This window comes from Lissotriton vulgaris, chromosome 4_1 (assembly GCF_964263255.1).
Source record: "Lissotriton vulgaris chromosome 4_1, aLisVul1.2, whole genome shotgun sequence".
NCBI classification, from domain to species: Eukaryota; Metazoa; Chordata; class Amphibia; order Caudata; family Salamandridae; genus Lissotriton; species Lissotriton vulgaris.
Genome location: NC_141691.1, coordinates 1656241913 through 1656262099, shown reverse-complemented (window position 1 = coordinate 1656262099; position 20187 = coordinate 1656241913). Strand labels below are relative to the sequence as shown.

General features: G+C 46.7%; 1 protein-coding gene across 1 annotated transcript in view; it reads right to left on the bottom strand.

Annotated features, from left to right (window-relative positions):
- Nucleotides 1-19474, bottom strand: part of ZBTB10 (zinc finger and BTB domain containing 10) — a 308748-nt gene extending 289274 nt beyond the window's left edge. Inside the window, exon 1 of the mRNA XM_086965923.1 lies at nt 18281-19474. Coding sequence (XP_086822049.1) covers nt 18281-18982 — 702 coding nt within the window. The 5' untranslated portion in view covers nt 18983-19474. The remainder of the gene's footprint in view (nt 1-18280) is intronic.
- Nucleotides 19475-20187: the final 713 nt, after the last annotated feature.

Here is a 20187-nt window from a genome sequence, read left to right as displayed (position 1 = left end):
CCATTTTACCACCACTTATATTGTTTTGGTATATCACTCTGAATATTAGTGAAGACCCCTTGCTGTTTTTAACAAAACCTTTAAAATAGTAGGGAAAATGTCCCGAACTCTTTTACCATCATAGTTCTGGTGCAGTAGGGCTCAAGAGAATGTCTTCTCTATTTCCTTTACAAACGCTGCTCACATCGAGACACGCCCACTAGGAGCGCACCAATTACAGCTGAGGAAACGCTACTCACACAAGCCCCACCCAGCTTCTAACGAGCAACACCTGCATCCAGCACTGGGTATTTAACATGCTGGCCACGGGAGCTCAGTTCCTACGGATCCCTCGGCCGGACGACAGGTATTTCAGCGGGTCAGGAAACCATAGCAAGTAAGTGGGAAGGCTTTGTCAAGCTTGCGGTACAGCTGCCAGTCGTGCTGCCTCTGGCCGTGATTGTGCGAGCAGGACATTACCGATCGTAGCACTTTGCCACAACTACTCATTTATTTATTTATTTATTTATTTATTCAAAGTTTTATATAGCGCGAACAAGATCCTTACAGATATCAGAGCGCTTCACAATGGCAGGGTAGGGGCAGTAGGAAAGAACAGTGGTAATGGGAGCAATGTAGTAGTCACTAACATGAAGGATAATAATAAAACAAAATACATAAAACAAATCAATATACAGTCAGGTGAACAGGTAATAAAACTGCACAAGTCATGGATCACATTACATAGGTGTTCAGGTACACCTTGGGTGTGTGGCAGGCTTATAACAGTGTTTTAGTATAGAGAGCGCACTGAGTGAGGGCATCGGGAGGGTGAATCAGTGACCCAATGTGTCTCATATATTGGTCGGTAGGACGAAAGAAGCGAAGTAGTGTCACCATCAGGTAGAGGTATAATGCCAAAGGACAAGGTGAACATTGATACAAGGCAATGTAGAGTCTCTGAACCACTACCTATAAGGTTCAGGAGATCTTGGCCAGAAGGATGGTTTTCACCTCTTTCTTGAAGAGTGCAGCGGAGGAGATACGCCTAGTTTCAGGCGGGAGCGCATTCCAGATCCTGGGTGCCATTCCTGAGAAGGAGCGCTTGTAGGTTTTCTCTTTCCTGAATCTACGGGGTTTCAGGAGTAGATTTTTTGAGCTTCTATTGGACCTTGAACCTCCTGATATGGACAATTTTTGAGCGAGGTAGTTGGGTGCATTGTGGTGCACGGCCGCGTGTGTCATAACTGCAATTTTTAGTTGTATTCTGGCTTCAAACGGCAGCCATTTTAGGGACTTTAAATCTGGGGAAATATGCGAATGTTTTCTTGAGCCAGTAATGAGTCTTGCTGCAGCGTTCAGGGAGGCTCTTAAGGGTGCTGTTGTGGATAGCGGGAGTCCACTGAGGGTCACAATTCCGTAGTCGATTCGAGGGATGACTAACGCTTGTACAGCAGTTCGGAAGTCTTCAGTCGGAAGGAAGGGTTTGATTTTCCTCAGTGTGTTTATTTGGAAATTAGCTGCTTTTGTGGCTTTGCTGATGTGTTGCTGCATGTTGAGCTTGGCGTCCAGTGTGATGCCTAGTGATTTCGCTGAGTCCACGATGGTGGGTTGGACATTGAGTGCTGTTAGGTTGTTGAGCCATGTTTGGGTGGTGGAAATTTTCGCCGGGGGTGAGATGAGAAGGAACTCAGTTTTCAGAGCATTTAGTTTGAGGTGATTATCGGCTAGCCAAGATTGAGTGTTAATAAGCGTGGAGTTCAGATGTTTGATATCTTCCGGAGATTGAAGGTTTAGGTACAGTTGTGTGTCGTCGGCGTACATATGGAATTGGACATTAGAAGCTTGGAGCAAGGTGGCGAGCGGTTCCATGACGAGGTTGAACAAAGTGGGGGAGAGGGAGGATCCTTGTGGAACACCTAGATCCGCAGGCACAGGTGAAGATAGCACATTATCGATCTTGAACTTCTGAGATCGGTTGTGTAGGAAGGACGAAAACCATTTGAGAACCGTTCCCGATAGACCCATTCTAGTGCTTAGCAGTTCCAGCAGGTTCTCATGTTTGACCGTGTCAAATGCTGATGAGAGGTCAAGAAGGATGAGGAGACAGGACTCATTGCGATCAAGAATTTGGAGGGCGTCATCAATTATGTGTGTCATAGCTGTTTCCGTGCTATGTTTCGCTCGGAATCCTGATTGATGAGAATTGAGGAGGTCAAATTGGTCAATGTGTCTTGTTAGTTGGAGTTGGACACATTTCTCCAGCAGTTTGGCCAGGGTGGGAATATTGGTGATGGGTCGGTAATTGTTTAGGTCAGTCGGATCAGCTGTAGGTTTCTTGAGTATAGGAGTGACTTGCCCCACCTTGAGGGAGTCCGGAATGAGGCCTTGTTGCAGGGAGCAGTTGATGATTTTGGTCCAGAGAGGGAGGAGCAGGGGGATGAAGTCTTTTACAGCATTAGCAGGTAGAGGGTCTGTGTGGTGGTTAGAGGGCTTCTCATACCCTTTCTTTCTTCCCTTTTAACTTTTAAGAGTGCATAGAGTCCCGACCTACCGGCATGAGATCCTGGGAGTTTGTCCCCTGTAGATAGGAGTAAGCACAACATTACCAACAAAAGTGCATCTTTCTCTCGCCGCACCATAATATGCCGCATTTAGATATTAGCACTATTACCGCATATTTCACGAAACCGGCATTTACCACATTTCGCCACAAGCGCCGGACACCCATGCCTTATTCTCTCACTTTTAGGCACAAGGCACCCTGCCACGATACATGTGGTTTAACAATTTGCGTGTTTTAAACAATGTGTGTTCTGTTTGTCCTGTCCTTCCTTTTCCTTACAGGTACCTACTGAGAGGAAACATCTCTCACACATAGAGCACCTTAGCGTGTGCCACACATTCAGGGTACTGAATCATATATATCCCTGTAAATACACCCACACATAAAAGGTCCTGATGAAAGCCAGTTTAAATAGAAGGCCTGGCTGAAACTAGTCGACCACACTGGACGTGGGAGACCATAAGTCTACCCCTACACGTCCTTAGCCTTTGTTTTTATTTTCTGCCTGGGGCCCACTAATTAACTCACTGCTTTGGGACCCCAAGGACAGCATTTTAAACCTCACACAGCACATCAGCACAGCACATTCACATTCCAAAAACCCGCTCAGCAGTAGCCTGGCGTCGCAGCACACCTGAGGCACACTCGGTGCCTCGGGTGGGGCCCGATGATGAAGCATGCCACCAACTAGGCTGGTGGGTGAGGGCCTTCCTAACAAACCAAATGGTTTCCCATACTAAACACATAGTACGCAAACACTACCCTAATAGCTAGTTCTTGTTGTTTAGGTTTTTCACTTTAACACTGTTAGCTCTGTATTTAGGTACTCATACAATGGCAACTTCACCAGTTAGTACATTTAACACAATTTTTTACGCTCAGTGGGGAACCAGATACCCAGTGCTCAATTTGAGCCGGTTGGTTCCGGTGCTCAGCACCGCCACTTAATCAACATTGGTGCTTTTCACGAGCAGCTTACTGGAATCACAAGGAGATGAAGTGATTTGAGCCGAGGCTCAAACCTGGTACCCCCAACTCCAAAGGCGGCAGCTCTGTCCATTAGACCACACCCTCCCCCACTTCCATGATTATTAGTGGTTTCTGTTTTAGGCAGCGCTAACAAGAGAAATGGGCTGTAGCAAGCCGCCTCCTGGCAAGAGCCTTGGCACTCATTTTTCTCAACACATGAACCACTGCCGATATCCTTAAAATATGGTTACATTACTTTGAAAACTTTCTCTTTGCAACGGATGTGGAAAAGTTTACACCAAAAAGAGAACTTTCCTTACTTTTAATTTCCTGGACCAAGAGGGGCAGCAACATTTTGACACTGTTGAATCCTCCCTCTGGTGATGCGGATGACTGGAATGTTTACACAAAAGCAGTTCAGAGTTTGAGTAAGAAATGTATGGAACAACCTAGTGTTTTAATGGAAAGATTTCTTCAAGAGGAAACAGAACCAAGACAATAGTGTAGAAGAAAGCATTTCAACGCTGCAGAATCTAGTATCAGATTGCAATTTTGGAACGTAACTGTATATTTGCATAAGGGACCAATTTGTTTAAAGTTCTTCGAAAAAATACAAGAACCGCTCCTTAGCTGTAGCGATCCATCACTCAGCGAAGAGATGTACGTGGCAAAAGGCATTGAACGTTCAATTGTTCCCAGCAAATATATTACTAACGATATACCCTATTGCACAACAGTTAATTTGTTACAATACCAATCTATTAATGTGGTTTCCTTTAACAGTCAGGTCAAGCAAATATTTTCCGAAGAAAAACAGGTACAGTATATTTCAGGTGTGGCTCACAATCACACTTAAGCAATAGTCCTACATGCCCTGCACTTAGGAAGAGAGGTCTTAAATGTTGCAAGATAGGACATTTCCAAAGGGTATGTAGAGGAAAGAATGTAATTCAAGCGAGCAATATACAAGTTGATGAGGACTGTGTGTAAGATTGTACACAATGTTTCCAAAATGGAACTTACTGTTGATGTGGATTCTCAGATGGTTTAAGAATTAAGGGCCCATTTTCCAAATTCATTATTGGTGATTTAACTTTGCAGATGATGGATCCTGCTGCTCTGGTTACTAGAATCTCAGAGGTCTTATATACACAACATTGGTCAAATGAGATAACCCTTCCAACAACAGCTATTTTAACAAACGTTTATGGAGATCAAGATATATAGTAAGAAGAGGTGTGGCTCCAGTGCGACTGACTCCGGAATCTGGGGATCACGGTTCGATCCCCGGCACCAGATTAGCCCAGCACCATGTGACTCTGGGCAATAGCTTGCTTTATCTTCCAGACGGCCCCCAGCGCCTAGAGACCCTTACGGGTGATTGTTCGCGCTTTACAAATGTGGATTATTATTATTATTATTATTATTATAGTAACATGATGGGCTATTTCTTAGAAGTGTCATGTCTGTGCAGACCATGTCAAATATTGCCAAGTTTGAGCATTTAATTAAGCTCAAACTAAATGCAATTCTGGTGGTAGACAAAGTTAGACCAATCCCACTTAGTGTAAATTCGGATCTCAAGAAATTATTAGACAAATTAGTGGAAGGTGGTGTAATCTTCACAGTGGGTCAGTCCCATAGTTTTAGACATAAAAAAAGGAGACTTGAGATATTAGTTTGTGCACCAAATTATGCAACCTTTATAGTGGTGGACTACCATCCACTCCTCAAACTTCAGACTCTACTAGCCAATATTTAAGACGGCAAAATATTCAGTCTTCTAGACTTGAAGTCAGCCTATCATGAGATTACTTTATTACCAGAGTCATGCAATCTAACCATCTTTGTGACATAATTTGAGGGACGTGAGATTACCCTTAGGCTTGGCTTAAGGGTTAAGCATGTTGCAGAAACTTATTTAACAAAATTCTAGCAGGAATGGATGGTATTCAGGCATAACAGGTTGACATTTCAATATTTTCTGAGTCAGTGACAGACACACAACAATTTTGAGGAAGATGTTGAATATTTTCAAAGATGTGGGAATCCCTCTTAAATGTGATCAATGTAAATTATTAACTAATAATTTACAATAATTGGGTCATACCATCACAAACTTGGGGACTAAACCCAAATTTTCAGTCACACAAGCAATTTCGGAGACTTCACTTCCAAAAGACAAAGACACCCTAAGAATTTCTAGGGATGAGTATTACTTCAGGTTCTGCTCAAGTTGTTCAACCCCTACGCAAATTGATTAAAAAAAAGAGTGACATTTAAGTGGGGTGCCATCACAGGTGAACTTTTAGAAAAAGTCAAACAATTCATTGTGAACACTCCTGCTCTATCACCTTGTACATCTGGTCAAATAAAGAGGTACACGGGGGGCGGAGTCTGACCAGGCAGCAAGATGGCTTCGCTCTATAGCGAGGCTCTGCCAGCCATAATAATTATCCACCATTCATCCTATTCATGCAGGCGCATCTGTCCCAAAATCGCCCTTGTATACCTGCCCTAAAACACCAGGAATCAATTCCTGGGCAGCGGAGACAGGGTTGGTGACAATAAGCAGTGGGAGGACACCTGGGCGCGATCTGGTCTTGGAGGATCTTGCCAAAACCGGACCTAGCCCACCAGGGACGGCGCCGTATGGTGTGCTGCCCAGGACCGCCGCTGATGTGAGAAAAGGTGTTGGTGGGCTTGGCGCTGCCTGGCTTTACGAGGAAGCCACTGTATTGGATCCCGACTTCACTGGCTGGGGCAGGTGCGCTGCAGCGGGCCGGTCGGTGCAGTGGAAGTGGAGGGGCTGGGCCGGCTCCTGTGGCAGTGCCAGCGTGAGGTCAGCGGTCCCCAACCTGGTCTGAGCCCGGAGCCGTGCGGCGAGTTGCTAAGGTATGGGGCTTTGCTCCAGCAAAGCGAGGTGCAAGTGCGACCTGCAGACACCTGCCGCATTTGACTGTGGACCATGAGCATCTGACAATGCCTCATATTGGATTGCTGGCTGTGCCTTGTGGTGCCTCCTCAGTACTGCGTGCTGTCCCCTGGGGGCTGACTACTCTGTGGGCCCTTGCTTGCAACCCTGCCTCCGTCTCCTGGCCCCTCCCAAATTTCTTGGGAGCGGGGGGTTACTGTAACTGCTCTCGCTGTGCACTTGCCAGCCTGCTGCCTCTTGTGCTGAATCCCTCAACTGACACGGGCCCTGCAGATCCCCTTCTGGTTGGCTGTGGAGGCTGGGGGCGCCCGCTTGATGTGAGGGACATATTTACTCTTTGTTCACCCCCTGCTGAGATTGGACATCTTGCTCAACTAGATGCTGGCCCCCTGCGGTCCATACAGTCCAATACTGGCTCATTGCCCACATTGATGGACACTGCCACTTGAGGGCCCTCCTCCTGGATTGGCTGACATCGCTTGAACTTCTTATCCCCCCTGGTACTGAATTCCTTCCAAAGGCATGGCGGGGTCACACAGGGAACAGTCACCATGGAGCGCTCTCCAATCCACTTCCCACGTGTGCTGATCATTAAAATCCAAAGCTGGTTTCAGAAAACTGACACCTGTCAACTCACCCATCCTTTTCAGTCTGCGGAAGGCAGCTCCTCCCGTAGGCAACTGCCCAAGCCCATTTGCAAAGTCAGTGTTAGGGAACCCTTTTGGCTCGCCGGCGCCATTAGATAAGATACCCGGGCTTTCTAGAGACCTGCACGCCTACCTCCTAACTGCAGGCATCACACGTGCCCATCTGCGTACTGCGATAATGGGCAAGCAAGACACCAGCCAGTCGAAACTCACCTTTAAGGGGTAAAAGAACGCCAGACAAAGGAGCTCCAACCCCGTGCAAGGTGACCTGGCTGACCACTCGGGAGATGGGGGGGTTGGGGGTGGAGTGAGCGATTGACCAACAAGATGATCTAAAGAAAATCCTTGTGGACGTAAAATCTAGTCTGCAAACCATTGAAGCTACATTGGATATGATGCCAAGCCGCCTGGACCGCATCAAGGAGAGGGTTGACAAACATGAGGACAGAATCAACAACTTCTGAAGCAGAGGATGAGTGGGCCGTGAGCAACTCCTACAAATGGACAAAGTCCTGGGGATCATCAAAGCAAAAAATAAAGACCTAGAGGTGAGATCGAGATACAATAATCTCCAGATTACTGCCGTTCCAGAATCCACCAACATTGCGAGGATGGAGGACTAAGTAGAGACTATGTTTCGAGAGTTGTTTGGGACACGCTTGTCTCCAGTGTTCATTGTGGAAAGAGCTCATCGCACTCTGGCGCCTAGGCCGCAGACTAGCACTCCTCCGATGCCCACAGTGGCCCGCCTGCTCAACTATAAAGACTGAGATAGGGTGCTCCGTCAAGCCCGAGAACAGACAGGACATCCACTTTCAAAGGAACACACTATCCTATCCAGATTTCACGCCCTCAGTACAGGAGGAGCGCAGGTAATTTCTACCCACCAAAAAGATACTACAAAAAATTGGACATTAGATATGCCCTGTTGTACCTGCTAAATTATGCATCTCACACAGAGGGAAAATGCACCACTTCACAGAGCGGAAAACCGCTCTTAAATTCATCAAATCCATAATGCAGTAGCTGCTAGAGCATCTCCGTAAAATACAGCAGATGAAGATCTGGATGGTTTAGAGTGAGATGGGCAGAGCCGGACTGCTTGGATTACCATGCTACCGTTTGGTCACCTGCTTCTGCTGAACCAGAATAGAGATCCATACGGTGCCATCTGTCTTGGTTGAATTGACATACTGGGCAGACCTGTCAACCACTTGCCCTTGGGAATACCCATGATCACATCGGCTCTACGCCCACCCAGTCTAGTACAGACTGGGTAGATCATCTAACTTGCATCTGCATCCAGGGATAATTCCTAATTATGATGTTCTCTACGGGGTATGGGTTCAAGAGGGAGAAGATTCCTGCAACTCCACAATCCTCAGGGGGAAGTGGGTGGGGGGGGGGGGGATGTTATCTATGTTAATGTTCCTTTTTGCTTTTCTTGTTATCTTTCCCAACAGACCCTACCTATGGCAACCAGCAACATTGCGCTCACTGGGCTGCACATTCCTCACACACCAGACAATTTCACATATACTTCATTTCCCAGGCACTCAGTGTTTCACTATTTCTTCTGTGCGCACATGCAGAAGCACAAGCCCTCTTACACTGTACTTTTGACTGCCCCAATAGCATCATAACAGCTATCAGATGCCTTACATGGAACTTAAGGGGCCTCAACAGCCAGTGCAAAACGAGACTGGTTCACGCTTACATACTACACCACCGCGCTGATATATGCTTTCTTCAAGAACTACATCTTCCCCCTATGACAGCCTCACGCCTTAGTGCAGGCTGGTGCACAGACATGCATATCGTACTACATTCCAATTGCACCCAGACGCCTGTTATATTGTGGTGCAAGCGCATATCATGTCACCCATGACAAATGGGGACGATTCGTCACAGTGGCCGGTATATTAGTCACGCCCCGTAATACCCATTTCACTCTATGGCCCAAACTATGACTGACAAGACTTTTTGTTACTGTATGGCGCCACATTAAGAACATTGAGCCAAGTGCGATAATGGGGGGGGGGGAGTGGGGGGGCAATTTTAATGTCTTACTGGAAGGACCCTGCTTTAGATCGCTCAGGTAAGACTCATCGCCCTCTTCTCAATGTTGCTGTACAACTGCATATGCTTATGACTGACAATTCCCTTGTAGACGCTTGGCAGCTTAAACACAAGTCGGATAAGGATAGCGAGTACATGTTTAGCATCAGTGCATGACACATGGTCCCATATAGACTGTTGACTTATTTCCTCAAGACTTATTGACATGGACCATTGAGGTCTCTCACTTGCCCAGAACCCTATCTGACCATCCCCTGCAGTTTTCGAACTCTCCTTTCTACTGACAGTCTTGTGTGCATTCATGGGTGAATACCACACGGTGCTTTTCATGACTGTTTTCCGAGCCGAAGTGCGCACAGCTATAATTGACTTCTTTGAACTGAATAAAGGCTGTCTTTTTACCCTCTACACTCTGGGAGACCTTCTAAGTCGTAATTCGAGGAGTATGCATAACAAAACACGCAGGCGTCCTCAGGGTAATTCGATCACGTCTAGTGTCATTGGAATGCTGACTCCAGGAGCTGGAGTACAGCGCATCCAAATACCCACCCACCAAGGCAAAGTTTAGGAAGACACTCACTGAATAAAACAATGAAGCATTACAAGCTCATTGTTAAAAAATGCAAAAGATGTGGTGCTGCTGTGAAGGGTGGTATGTCCCTCTGTAGCTAGTTGTGTAGTGTACCCCTAATTGACAAACTTTAGGTCAACATGTGTCGCGCTATATCACAGTCTCTGGAGGAGATCCCAAGCACTTCTTCAGGACCAGTCAGTAAAGTTTTTAAGGATAGAACAGAGAATTCAATGGCCTGCGGAGACGGTGTGAGGTCGATAGGTGTAGCGGCTCCTGAATCCTTGAGTCACAATCTCGAGTGACCCACAGACTGATTCTCATGGGGCAATTTCCCAGCAATTAAGGGAGTACTACTCCTTTATTTCTATGGTGGCACTAGATTATTTTAGGCCAATGAACTCTATATCCATTGTGTAGTATATCCATTAGAGGTATAAGACACAACTAGCTACAGAGGGACATAACCCCCCTCACAGCAGCACCACATCTTTTGCATGTTTCAGCGATGACAGAGGGATCATTTCTTTAATAAAATGTCCTATACTTCCTTCAGTCATTTTTTAAACCTCACTTTTAGGACTTCACTGCCACTTATCCCACTGCACCCACACAGCTTTATCAAAATATCTCCGAAAAAGTGACACTTTGGGGGACCCGTAGGGCATTGCAGCACCGGCCCGACGAGGAGCACCAGCCCAATGATGAAGCACGACATCCTTCGGGTTGTGCGAGGGCATCATGATAAGGACGCACTGTCCCCCACTCAGAATAGGAGAACGACTTAAGTTACCTTTGTTTCTCCTTACTTTTCCTCTCTGATAGAACAGTGCTTTCTGTTTGATTAAAGGTATCTATTTGGGAGCACGAGTCACTGGACCTCTCAATTGCTCCCTCGGTCCCCACCCCCCCTCTTTTCAAATAGTACACACTCCCAGGTGGTCACTGAGCTGTGTATAGTGAAAGGTATTCTTATGCATGCTGATGAGACCTGTGTCTTTTCACGACATGCTTATTGAAGCTGCTCAAAAAGGTCACTTAGGAGTAGGTGGAATTGACTTAATTTTAAAACAACGTTTTATGGGGCCCTCAATGGACAGTCAGATTACTAAATGGATAGACATTTGCAGACCCTGACGCCGCCGTGAGGGGGACAGCACCAGGCTAACTTACCGCATTTCCCGCGCCCGGAGGTGCATTTCTACCGCCAAGCGCCAGCGGACTACCGCTCCCAGCAGCCCCGGAGAGGGCGTGACACATCATCCTGCGCCCGGAGGCGCCATAAGAGCACCGTGTGCCTCCCGCCCCGCGGGACGCGCGCGGGAGGCGGGCTGAGCCCGGGCAGAGGGCGGGCTGTCTGTGGCCGTCCGGGGACGACCATGGACGGGGCGGGCTGCCCCCCCCGATTGCTGAAATACTGCCCTCCGGGTAAGACACTCTGAACACATACGATTTTAAGCGCTCAAGTTACCTAGGGTGATGTATGCCTTGTGTTGAGTCTAAGCAATAAGCCTGAGTTAGTTGCCTGTACATTTGCCCACTGTTACCATCCGGAGAACTTGGACAATGTCCAAAAAGAAATCCATTATGGACAATTATCTCGTCAAAGTTGTAAGTAAAATCAACAATGACCGAAGAAAGTCACTGGGCCTGGATAGCCCTCCTCCACCATTACCTGCGCAGCCTGTTGACTGTCCTGTTAAGTCTCTGGACACCCCCTGCGTAGCTGATGTTCCAGTGGAGGATCTACCAGTTGTATTGGCCCCACCCCAGGATGTACTAATAATGGATTTGGTTGATGTCCCTTTTGATACTTCAATACGGAGTTCCCCAGTCAAGAGAGCTGTAAGGAACTGTAGAAAGGCTCAGATTAAGCGGGGGGGACTTCCCATAAGAAAAGACCTGAAACTGCATCTAAGAGCCTGGCACCACATAAGGAGACTACGACTATGTCTAGTAACACCGGAGCTAATATAAACTTAGAACACTATGACTTATTAGCTAATATGATAGAAGATAAGTTTAACATGGTTGTTAAGCCTTTAGTAGACAAGATTGAATTATTGACTGCTGAAGTGTCTAGATTAGGTGGCCTATTGGGTACTCTTACCTGCAGTAATGAGAGCATTAGGATAACAGAGGGGTGTACCATCTAGCAGCATTGTACAGAAGTCTGAGGGAAGGTCTGATTTCTGCGATTCAGGTGCATCGCACTCACTGGGTGGACAGAAAGTTAAAGATAAAGCAGTCCCTGCAGCTAGGGTAGTGGGAGAGCCAGCTTTACCCCCACCCCAAGCCTCAGCCCATGGTCGAGCCCCACCCTTTAAAAGAACACGTTCCACTAATCTCCCACCAGACTGAGTACCCTATGTTGCCCTCTCTAATGTCCCGCCTCTGGAATCTAATTCCATTTATTCCCCCCAGGAGTCACATGACTCCCTTAAAAATAAAACAGTCTCTTGGTTAAACAGGCACTGTGGGTTTCCCTACAAACAATTCCGATGAAATACTTTCAACTAGAAGGGTATCCTGGATAGGAAATTCAAGGAAAACTTGTACGGGAGATTGCATCATTGTTAATTTTAAGCACCCTAAACATGTCGCAACCGTACTACTTGGAGCAGTTTCCTTGAAACAAGGGGTGAATGGTGTTTGTGTGCACCCTATGGGTTATTTTTACAACCATCTCAGCAAGGGGCCTCACTCTATCAATCGCGGTGGGGTCCCCAAAACCAATAACTGTACACTCCCCATAATCCTAGGTCAAAATAGATATCAGGCTCTGAGTACTTCAATTAATCCAACTTTTGAAATCCCGACCCAGAACAGATATCAGGTTTTGGGCACATCAAGTATACTGGATCTAAACGATTGACTGCCTAAGGATGGTAGGCCTTGTCCATGTTCTACGGTAATCAATTAGGATGACAGTTACAATGGAATAAGGTTATGTGTGGAGGAACGAGGAGTTAATGGTGACATATACTTTTGTAATGAGGTTGAATCCACAGTTGTTGTAAAGAGTATGGCGAACGCCCAGTTACCCAAATGTATTGAGGTTATTAATGCCGGTCCTGATGTGGCTGCACCCCGTTTAGCTGTTGATAATCTTGGATCTACCGATTAGCTGTTCTATTGGGGGTACATCTATCATTATTTGGAATATAGCTGGCTGGGCCTCTAAAAATGAAAAGTTGGGTTGGTTGGATTGATTAGGAAATACGACATATTATGTTTCCAAGAAACTTGGTGTACCACCAGACCCAACCTAGATGGATAGGTGTGTTATAGCTTAGAGGCTCTAGAGTCAAGGCATGGTCGGGCAAAGGGCGGCCTGCTCCTATTACTATCTGTGGACTTATTGTTGACTGTTGTCAAACATATAACCGTAGGAAATCATTCTCAAATTCTATGGATACATCAAAAAGAAGGCTTAGATTTGCTTTTGATTAATTTTATAACAACATTTTTGATAACTCACGGCACAAGGTTATTGAGGAATTGGGTAACACTCATGAAGCTTGTAAATGAAGCCAAATGCATTTTTACTTTCATCTGGTTAGGTGATTTTAACTCCCCTACCTGTCCATTATCGTCCAGTAGGGCATGCGGGACGCTAAATAATAATGGCGAAAATACTTATCACTTCCCACATAATACCTACGGGGCGACTATTAATAATATTAGGCGACTTTTGATTTGGAGCTAATAGAGCCAGCGTTGAATAATAGTGGCCATATTATACCTACGTATACCGGAAGGAACACTAATTCAAACATAGACCATGTAATGGTCTCCTCAAATATTTTATCTCACTGTAGTACCCTGGTAATTGAGGAGTCTAGTTTAAGCAACCACAATTTTATTGTATTAAGAATTGAATCCTTTCAATGCAGAAGTCAGGATGTGCTAAGAACTTTATTTAATATTGAGCAGCATAAACCCAATGGGATAAGGTTGAGATGGAGAGGCGAAAAAAACAGTGTAATCTTACCGGTAATTATCTCTAGATCTTTGACTGATATGGAGGATATTTTGGCAGCAGGTAGTGCGCCTGTTGCCATTATAAATAATTGTTAATATCAGTAAAATTATTAATACTATATTTACAGGATGTAGAACAGGAAACTCCACATGCAATAAGGGCTGGTTTGATCACGTATGTACGGCACTCCATGTACAACTCAAACGTGCCTTATCACAAAGACCGAGGGATCAAAATGAAGTTTCACTCCTGAGAAAGGACTATAAAACGGCTCTTTCTAAAAAGGAAGTGGGAGCTGCAACAGGAAGCATGGGATAACTTATCCTGTGCTGCAGAAACCTCTGATTGTTGCCTGTTTTGGTCACGGTCAATTCACCTTTTTTAAAGGAGGACAAAGCCCCACATCTTGCATCCAATGTTAGCAGTGAGGCCTGGGTGTCTCACTTCTCGGCTATATTTAATGCCAATGGTCTCACTGTAGAAGAACAAAACCGTTGGCCTAAACTCCCATTGGATATCTCATTGGGAGAAGTTGAAGGGTGTATCAGGGCCAGCAAAGGGGGCAAGGCACAAGGGCGTGACGGAGTCCCCATTGATGTGTATCGGGCCGTTCCACTAATGTGGGGACCTATCCTCACTCTGGTCCTTAATGCGGCTGTAGTAACTATGATTCCGCCCACCTGGGCCCACTCTATTATCGTTCCAATTCATAAAAAGGGAGATAGGTCAGTAGCTAGTAACTATCGCCCGATCAGTCTGTTAGAATCGTCGGTGAAGGTTATGAGCAGAGTGTTATTGTCCAGGTTGGAAGTTTGGGCAGAAGATGATGGGATCCTCGCAAGCTCACAGTATGGTTTTAGGAAGGGCCGAGGGACACTAGATCAGTGCCTGAATTTAGAACTTTTAATTGGCAAGTAAACTTCGGCAAAGCAGGGTACTTTGTACCTCTGCTTTGCCGATTTGAGTAGCGCTTTTGATCTAGTTGATCATTCAATCTTGTGGCCAGTCCTATTAGAAATGGGTGCACCGGAACCCATTGTCTTTTTTTTTAGCAAGACTTTACGAAAAGATGCAAACGTGTGTACGCTATGGGACAAACTGAGAGTGCACCCCTAATTTTAACGTAAAATGTGGTATTCGACAGGGTTGCGTTCTTGCCCCCCTGTTGTTTACCCTTTTCATTAATGCTATGGATGCTGTTTTGAACAAAGTCCAAGCTGATGCCCCACGGGTCAATGGATTAAGTGTGTCAGTACTGCTTTATGCAGATGAGGCTGTGCTTCTCTCAAGGACCCCTATAGGTCTACAACGTTTGATGGACAAGTTCTCAGATTTCATCAGTGAGAGAAAGCTGATGATTAATAAGAGTAAAACTCTTGTCATGACTTGTGGAGCGAGCCAAATGTAATAAAAGGAATGACTTTTTTATTGAAGGGGTGAAAGTGCAGCAGGTAGAAACTTTCTGTTACCTGGGTGTCACTTTTACGCACAAAAATAGCTGGTCAGAAGAACTTTCAAACGTCAGGTCTAAAATGGTAAAGTGTGCCCACGGTATCTTCAAGTTCACCGATAGACGGATTAGAGATATGTTGTCAATTTACAAGGCTAGGAGTGTCTCAATCGCATTATATGGAGCTGGGGTATGGGGCTATACTAATGTAGATGTAGTACAAAGAGAAGAAACTAATTTCCTCAAAAGACTCCTTTGTCTACCTACTTCAGCCCCAAATGAACTGATTCATAGAGAATTGGATGTCGCCTATTTAAGCGACCTCATCTCGTTGAGACCCCGATGATATGGCGTGCGATCTGGGGGAAAGATGAAACGGATTTTAACCATGTGTCATCAAGGATTGCCTTGACCTAGACAATTATACCAAAATACCGTGGCTTAAGTATGTTCTAGACAGCTTCAGGAATATTTTTGGACTCAATGTACTAGCAGAACCATGTTCTGCAGGGAATATCACTAAAGTAGACCTGAAAAACATCTTTTTGCAGTACAGAGCACAGAAACGCCTGGAAGCTAACAGCCGCCTCACTACAGTCTGTCTCTACAATAAATACATTGAAGGTGATTTACCACAGCTATACTGGAGTATGGTAACTAGACCTGCCCACAGGTTTGTCATAACCAGACTAAGATTTGGTACAGCTCATGTTTTGGTTGCTTTTCCCCAACCCAAGAAGCAACCTGTTGGGCCGTGCTCATGTGATGGGCATTCCAAGCAAAGCACTTTATGTTAATTTGTACTCTCTTCTTGCATGTTAGGGTGGCCTACCTGAAACCGATTTTTGTAAAATATGGTGTTAGAAATGTGGAGGATGCGATGAAGTTAGTTTATAATATGAATTCTCCAGATAAATGTTTTTATATTGCCACTTTTATCTCCAAATCAATCCGGATGAGAAATAGCATGCGGTTTTAAATATTTATTTCTTTTAACCTGCCTTGTTTTTATTATCTACCTTTTTAAATTGTATTGTATTGTCCCATGCATTTTGCTTATGTGCTTTTATGGTCTTTGTATTCTATGAACCGAATAAAGCTTCATGAATTGAATTTGATAGACAAATGTAATACTCCTCTACTTTCTGACAAACAGTGGAAACAAATCACACCCCTTTGCATGTTGTGGCCATACCAAATTATGCTTGGTGTAAAGTGGTCTTCGATTTTGCAGGACCTTTTGATCACTTACCTACTGAAAAACATCTCGTTGTTTTATTACTACTCTAAATGGGATGATTTCAAATTCACATCAGCACCCACCACAATGGCAGGCATAAAAAAAAGTAACAGGATCGTAAACATTAAGGCACACCCAAGGAACTAGTATCGGACAATGGCACACTTTTCAGCACATATTAACTTTTGTTTTGCCCCATTATATAAAACATTTTAGAGTAGCTCTTTATTCACCGGCTTCTAATTGCCTTGTGGATCGGATTAACAAGTTTTTGAAGGAAGGGATACTAACAGCTTTGGCCACAAACACTACAGTGGAAGAGTTTTTAAAAAGAAAATTGGGGTCTTCTTTGATCACCCCACACACAACCACTGGAATCTCTCCACTTTGATTATTGCGGAAAAGGGATACCAGATCCAATGAGTGTTCAGATTAGATTACGGTACTAAATCCCCAGTCAAAATGATTGTGCATGTGTCACAAAAGGATAGTAGATACTATGTCACAACAATTTTTATAAGAAATGTATCTTGAAACCAAACAGAGTGGCATGTCGGGGGTCTTAAAACTGGAGACTAGGAAATGATCAAATGTCCTAGTAAGGTTAAGAAAGGGGAATCTATATTCGCATCACCAGTTCAGGTTGTGAAAGTGTCAAAAGTTTCTGCTGTTGGACAAAAAGGGATGGTGGGGGGGAAGATGGCTTCTATATAAACTCTCGCATCAACAGGCAAGAAAGATAATTCAAGTCAAAAATTGCCAACATGATGAATTACTTGATAACTCACATTGGTTTGTCTTAAACTTGGGTTCTACGGTCAGGAATGTTAAGACTTCCTGTTATGGGAGCTTTTATTGAATCAGAATCCTCTATCTTTTACCACTGACTCACATGTGCAGATGATTCCCAAGAGGTTCTTTTGGATCAAGGTCCAAGTGATAGGAGAAGAACGCAAAATGACATGAACACCATAACCTCAATTTCTCGCAATGTTTCCATGCTTGTAAGATGCAAATACTTTTCTTCTTCTCCAGGTATATTGTGCTTTGGTAGGGAGAAGAAAATGTAATAATATGATGTGTAGTTAGTCCTATAATTCTTTACTTGCCTAAATAGACATATTGTGAAATGGTTTACCTTTAACTTTTTGGCTAGTGGTCATCCACCCACTCTGTGGGTTCCAAACGCTTCTGCCAGGCAGTTGCGGCTGGAAGTCATAGGACGTGGATGCATCACTTTTGGGCTCCTGCTTTTAGACAATAAACTTATCAAAAAGTAACCTTTCTGGTTTGTACCTTTTTACTACTTAACAGTGTAGCATTATAAAGCCTGTTTTTGTCATCTCGACATCTGAACCTAAACAAAAAAAGGAGTGTTTCAAAGGTCTACCGGTTGATGCACAAGAGCCACACAGAACACAAGCCAAAAATAGTTTGGAAATTAAATACTACATACATATTGGCTAGACAAGATAAACGGAAGCTTTATTGATGGCTGTCAAGTAGGTCTATTGGGCGTTGATGTACGGATGGAGGGGGAACAGGATCGTAGCTGACCTCTTGGGCTACGCAGCTTAAAGGATGAGAGACACATACATGATAATGCTATGCACACATCCTTGAGTGAAAGTAAGACGTGTAACAAAGTTAGGGAAACTCCTCGGGTTGCGTGGAAGGGCCGTACACCGTTGGTAAATGACAGGGCCAGTGTGACAGGAGGCCATGCTGTGTATGGGGCGGGCGCCTGGAGGTAAGTCAGATGACAGCTGGATATTTACATAGCAGGACAGCCTCCTAAAAGGAGGACTGGGGGGGCTGAGCCCTGCATCACAATGGAGGATACAATACCCCGCACCTACCTGGGAGTCGGGATCCTTGAGTCGGTGCTCGGCCGAGAGGTGGTGCCTCAACAGCAGCGGCCGCTTGTAGTTGCGGGTGCCCTTGCTAAGCTCGTCGCGCCCTCCGCCGTCCTCCTGTCGGCACCAGGCACAGCCCATAAGCCCCGTCTCTTGGCTGAAGCGCAACCACGGGAACTCCCGGAGCCACGAGTCCTGGAAGGAGCCGGCGTGCAGACTGTGCAGTAGCGATTGCGGCCGGGCAGGAGCCAGAGCACGGCGCCGCACCGGCTGCTCCACCGCTGCCTCCACGTCCTGCGCCTCTGCATCGTCGCCACCATCCCCGGAGGGCCGCCCGCTGAGGCCGCTCCCCGGGCTGCCGGCCTCGTCCTCCTCGTCGTCTTCATCATCGTCGTCTTCGTCCTCGTCGCTGCTGCCAGTACTCAGCGAGCCCCCGTCCTCGGGCTCCTGTCCGGTTTGGCCGGCCGTCAGCGCCTCGGCCTCTTCCTCATCGTCGTCGTCGTCTGGGCCCTCGGGCTCCAGCTCAACCTCCTCCTCCCGCAGTCGCCCGTTCAACTGCCGCGGGGGCCAAATGGCTGGTTCCTCCACTGGAACAGCCACCACGGCCGGTGTGACCTCGGCAGCAGGGGTAGAGAGCCCGCTGAGACTGGTGCTAACCCCGCCGCCCCTGAAAGCCAGGGTCCGGCGATTTCGTTCTTCCGACATGTTGTGTCTTGTCGATCAACGGTCGCCCTCGGGTCCTGCCGCCCCTTCTCTCCGGTCGCAAGCCCCACTTTACAACGTTCGAGAATCAGAGAGCCCCGAGACCGCACAATGGGGAGCCCCCCCCTGCCGGAGCGCGCCAGGGGGGCAGTGTCCGCTTCAGACAGCGCAGTGGGGGTGCGCGCCGTTCTCCTCCCCCCTCCTCAGTCAGCACTATTCGCTTTAAGCCCCCCTCGGCGCGCCGGCGTCACCATCCCCCGCGCGCCCCACTCTCCCAACTCTAGGCCTCGGCCAAGGAGGTCGCGGATGGCAAATGAACAACGGACTATGCCCACAATGCAACGGGGCGGCTCGAGCTGGCCGGGTTGGGGTGGTGGTGGTTAGGGGGGGAGGAGGCTCGCGCTGGGAGAAGGGGGGCGGGGGGAGCACAGCTGGCGAGTGTCAGGTTCTGGGGTGTGGGGCGCCCTGCACGCGCACACCTCCCCCCTACGCCCTGACGGGCGACGCACGGGGCCGCCGGGGCCCTGCTGGTGGGGGGTGCGCCGCCCAGTCCAGGTGGGAGGGTTGTGTGCGCTTCTCCGGTGACCGTGTACCCCCGTAAGGCACCCCGAGCGGGCGGCCCGCCCTCGCCGCGAGGCTCTGTTGGGCATGGCCCTGGTATGAACCCTGTCATGTTGGCGGCAGGTGTGGTAAAGGCATGTCCTGCAGGTCTCCTCCCTCTGCTCTGCCATGTGGAGCTTCAAGCCCAGCCCTGTGCTTCCAGACCTGCGCAGGTAACTTGCTCTGGATCCCGCACAACAACGGGCCGCCTGTGCTTCATGACAGCAGCGCGCTTCACTGAAATTCTAAAGCGACTGTGACACCGAAGGGTTAACTTACTGCCTGACTTACTGTCAGAATGTAGACATCCCAGCATGCACTTCTCGTTGTAAACAGCGTACGGGAGCAATTTGTGCACTATAACTAGTCTATGGAGTTCGCTCAAAAAACAGAGGGCAGACTCATGTGATGCGAAGAGCAGCTTTATTTTTAGATGTTTCGTGGACAAGTGAGTACTTTTCGTCTTTTATTCAGACTTTACTTGCATCGATTCCATTTACCACAGTGTTTTAATAAGCAAGTATAGGTACGTGGACGTTTATTTTAACGACCAGATGTGCTTTTTAGTGTGACACGTACGGTGCGGGTCGGGAATGCAGGTACTTTCT